Raw genomic sequence first — 4,331 nt, 5'->3', positions numbered from 1 at the left:
ATTTTGCATGAATTTTGGTGTGTGGTCATTAACATCCTCGATCTCCACACTCACGTGATAAAAGTTCAATGGATTTTCAGCAACAGCCTCAAATTCTAGAGCACAAGCCGGCTTCTTCCCGCATATCTGCTCCCGGTCTAGCCTGCTGCTAACAAGTAACTCCCCGCTCTCTGAGCTCACAGTGAAGTAAGGCTTCTCCGAACTGACCCGCAGTTTTCGAGTCGGTAACTCGTGGACACTGAGTCTCAGGTCCTTGGCGAGGTTCCCCACCACCGAGCCCTCTGGCATCTCCTCGGGAATCCTGTAGCGGATCTGCTCAGACAGCGCCAGGCAGAACAAAGACAGCAGGAACGGAAAGAGCACTGGCCGCCTCTCAGCCCAGCCCCTCTCCCCAGCTCCGCTCCCCATCCCTCTTGCTCCCCTCAGCTTGCTCACCGGCTTGGAGACGCCGGATTACAAACAATCTCTGTGCCGCAGTTGTCCGGAGCTCCGAACAGCTTTATTCCGGCGTGGGGGGTCAGGCAGGGTTTCTTCTTCTCCAGAGGAGGAAGCGGTGGAAAGGCTAGCGAGTCTGAGCTAGGAAAGTGCGCTGCGTCTGCGCGAGGAGGTCGCCAGCACCAAGCTCTCCACTTTGGCCAACAGCGGCGCCCAGAGTCCGCACTAGGAAACTGCAGCCCCCGCTGCTTAAGTTTAAACAGCTAAAATAATTATAACCGTGTGCCTAATTTAATATGCCATATTTTTATGTTAATATATTTAATACCTTAAATTATCAAGACTTCCTTAAGGTATCTTTTCTCTTGTTTCCAAATTATTAGAAATATCATGTTGGGCCTGTATACAAACTTACATATATTGGTCCATTTATTTCACCATTCTACAAACATACATTGAACTTTTGCTTTGTGCTAAGTACTGTCCTTGTCAGTGGCCATATAACAAAGAATAAGACACAGGTCTTGCCCTCAGAAAGTTTATTGTCTGCTAATTTCACGAATCGTTTCTGTTTATTAGCTATGATATATAAAAAAATTTTAAGCTTCTTTCACTGATTCCTATGTTTATCCCCAACATTTCTACATACTCAATGCTATTTCATATCACATATATTAGAGAAATCAATACTGTTGAAAACTATTTTGTAAAATTGTGTAATTTTGTACCAATCCTCAAACATCTCCTTCTGATCATCTCAACACTCTCTTTACAAAATAATTTCTTTTTACTCTTCTATCTCAAGAAGTATTCATTAAAAAAAACCGTCCCTATGATGTAGCCAGGATATTATTAACTGTACCTCCTACTTCATATCTCAAAATTAACTGGCTTATGTCATACCCAATATCACATATAAATTCATCCTTAAAATGTATTGAAATGTTAGTCTATCCTTCAATACAAAGTCACAAAGGGATATTCTAATAGAATGCATTAGCTCCTTATCTATGTACTTCTGTTATGCTAAAGTAATGGCTTCAGAATTGGAGGAATTGAGCTCCTGGTAAATGTATTTACATAAATTCACTGAATGTAGTGACACCTGTTCTAATTATTTTACTCCATTTGTTTAAAAACATTTTGCAATTAGTGAATGCTTTGAGCAAGAGTATTGGGGCATCTTTCCACACACTTTTTAAATTTGCAAAGTGTCAACAAAATAGTTGTCTCCTCAAGTGACTGTACACCCAGACACTACAGAAAATATGAAGTTAACTCCTACCCATTGTACACGCAAAATTGGAAGGAACACAGCACAATCCCTGGGAAATGTCCTTTTAATTACTAACGAATAATTCATTGTGATTTCCACTCTCATCTGATGACAAATCAGAGGTTAGTTTTATTTAAATGCTATAACAAGGGATACGGAAGTCATATAGTCCAGACGGAATCATTTTTAATTGAATTTTAATCATTTTTAATTGAATCATTTTTGATTGGTTTGTTTAGAATTTGTGTACATGTAACTTCTGTTCTTAAAACCAACACTCTCGAACTCGAACCATGAGAACACAGCACATTTCACATGGCTGTACAATCAAAACAGCTCATTGGAATTCTAATGAAACGCGTTCTTCTGTATTTTACAAAAGTCATTTTCAACAATTTAAAATGACATGTTATTGCAAATTTGATGGGGGCAGGGGGCAATGACCATTTTAGGCTTCAGATTCTATGTCTCCATTGGTATGAGTCCTGGGTGACCACTGACACACAAAAACAGTGGTGTGTGTGTTAGGGACCAGTCTCATCTACCACCACCCTTTAAAATATGTTTGTTTTGAAATATAAGAAGTATTAAAGCTTTGAATGGTAGTGATCCAGATGCGGGGCTCAGAAAAGAGGTTTAAAGTGAAGAAAATTTCAAGAGCCTAGTTTTAGTTTTAGCGAAGAATTCTTAGGATTCTTTGCAAACCTAAGAATCCTAAAAATTCTGAGATGTATTTTACTTTTACTAAGCTAATACAAGGGTTTAGAAGCCTCAATAATGTTTTGTAAGTTTTAACTTATATGTATACATATATATGTGTGTATATACACACACACACATATATTCCTATATATAAAACGAACTGACCATATGTGATTGGGTAACTATTTCTTAAGTGAATAAGTGATAATTGTGGTAAAATATGGAAGGCTTTAAGAGGTCAAGAGTTCATATTTAAACAATCTTGTCTAAGCCTTTGGAAAGCAGATAAAACAATTATGTTGATTAGAACTCAATTTTATGGTATCACTAACACAAACCCAGAACTTTGTGGTACACCTCAAAAATTATTTTTAAACTTTCTTCACAATGCATGTTTCAAAACACAACTTAAATGTATAAAAAATATAATTCCTCTAAGAAATAAACGTAAACAAAGAACTGAACTCACCTGAACAGAAGCAGCTTCATCCCTACATTCATGAAAATCTCTGGATGTTAACAAGGAATCCTTTTTCTCACAGCTCTCCTGACTGATGAGCGTGTCCGCATAGTTGGGATGCGGGAAGATCACGTGACTCCCCCGCGAATCAGAGGTAAGGGAGACCTCATGGGAATAGGTCTTCAGGAAAGCCTGTACTCCCTCCATGCCCACAAAGCCTGAGGCTGGCAGGCCTGCCAACCCGACGCCCGAAGCCTGGAGAAGACTCGACTTGTGCCACCGCCACAGTCTGAGAGCCAGCAGCACAATGACAAAGGCGAGGAAGATGCAGGAAACAACGGCCACTGCCACCACCAAGTACAGTGTGAGGTCTGAATCATCAGAGCTGGTGGGGGTCCTGATACTACCCAGGTCGGCAAGGACTTCTGGGATGCTGCTGGCCACTGCCACGGTGAGTGTGACGGTGGCAGAGAGAGGGGGCTGGCCATGGTCCTGGACCGCCACCACCAGGCTCTGCTTGAGCGCGTCTCTGTCCAGCAGGGCCCTCGCTGTGCGCACCTCACCCGTGTGCAGCCCCACCGTGAAGAGACCTGGATCGCTGGCCTTGAGCAGGCGGTAGGACAGCCAGGCGTTCTGGCCTGAGTCTCTGTCCACAGCCACCACCTTGGTCACCAGGTAGCCAGGCTCTGCAGAGCGGGGTGCCAGCTCTACACCCGTGGAACCGTCGGTGGGAAGCATGGGGTACAGGATCTCTGGCACATTGTCGTTCTGGTCCAGGATGAACAGGCTCAGTGACACATTGCTGCTGAGTGGAGGGTCCCCACTGTCACTGGCTGTCACCAGTAGCTGCAAGTCTTGGATCTGCTCATAGTCAAAGGAGCGCAGCGCATATAGGACGCCAGTGTCAGAGTTGATGGAGACATAAGACGAGAGAGGCGTCGCCATGATGGTGTCTTTGGTCAGAGAGTAAGTGACCTGGGCATTGTTGCCACTGTCAGGGTCATGGGCCGTCACAGAGAAGATGGAGGCGCCTCTGGGGTTGTTCTCCGGGATATCGGCTGAGTAGGAGGCATGAGGGAAAATGGGTGGATTGTCGTTGGTGTCTGCCACGTGCACGGCAATATGAATTTCAGTAGATAGAGGTGGGGTTCCTAGATCTGAGGCCATCACTGTTATATTATACATAGAGATCTTTTCTCGGTCCAAATATTCCCATATCACCAATCTATAATAATTATCTATTGATTTTTCTAATTGAAAAGGTAAGTTATCACGTGTGTAACAGACAACTTGACCATTCTTCCCAGAGTCTCGGTCATGCACATTCAAGAAGGCAATTACTGTCCCAGGAAGAGTATTTTCCAAGACTGGGCTAAACAAAGATGTAATGGTCACTTCGGGTCTGTTATCGTTGACATCTTCCACTGAAATGAGCACTTTGGTCCGTCCCAGAAGTGC

At 43.2% G+C, this 4,331-nt stretch overlaps 1 protein-coding gene across 1 annotated transcript; it reads right to left on the bottom strand.

The window, feature by feature from the left end:
- Positions 1-739: 739 nt before the first annotated feature.
- Positions 740-4,328, bottom strand: LOC113617148 (protocadherin gamma-A8-like; the record flags this gene model as incomplete). The annotated part of the gene is made up of 1 exon (XM_027100420.1): positions 740-4,328. A coding segment is annotated over one exon (1,533 nt), but the record flags the coding sequence as incomplete, so codon positions are not given.
- Between the last annotated feature and the right edge of the window lie 3 nt (positions 4,329-4,331).

The sequence above is a fragment of the Aethalodelphis obliquidens genome, unplaced genomic scaffold, assembly GCF_003676395.1.
Source record: "Aethalodelphis obliquidens isolate GAN/ISIS:26980383/991018 unplaced genomic scaffold, ASM367639v1 scaffold2048, whole genome shotgun sequence".
Taxonomy (NCBI): Eukaryota; Metazoa; Chordata; class Mammalia; order Artiodactyla; family Delphinidae; genus Aethalodelphis; species Aethalodelphis obliquidens.
This window is presented reverse-complemented; position numbering and strand designations above follow the sequence as displayed.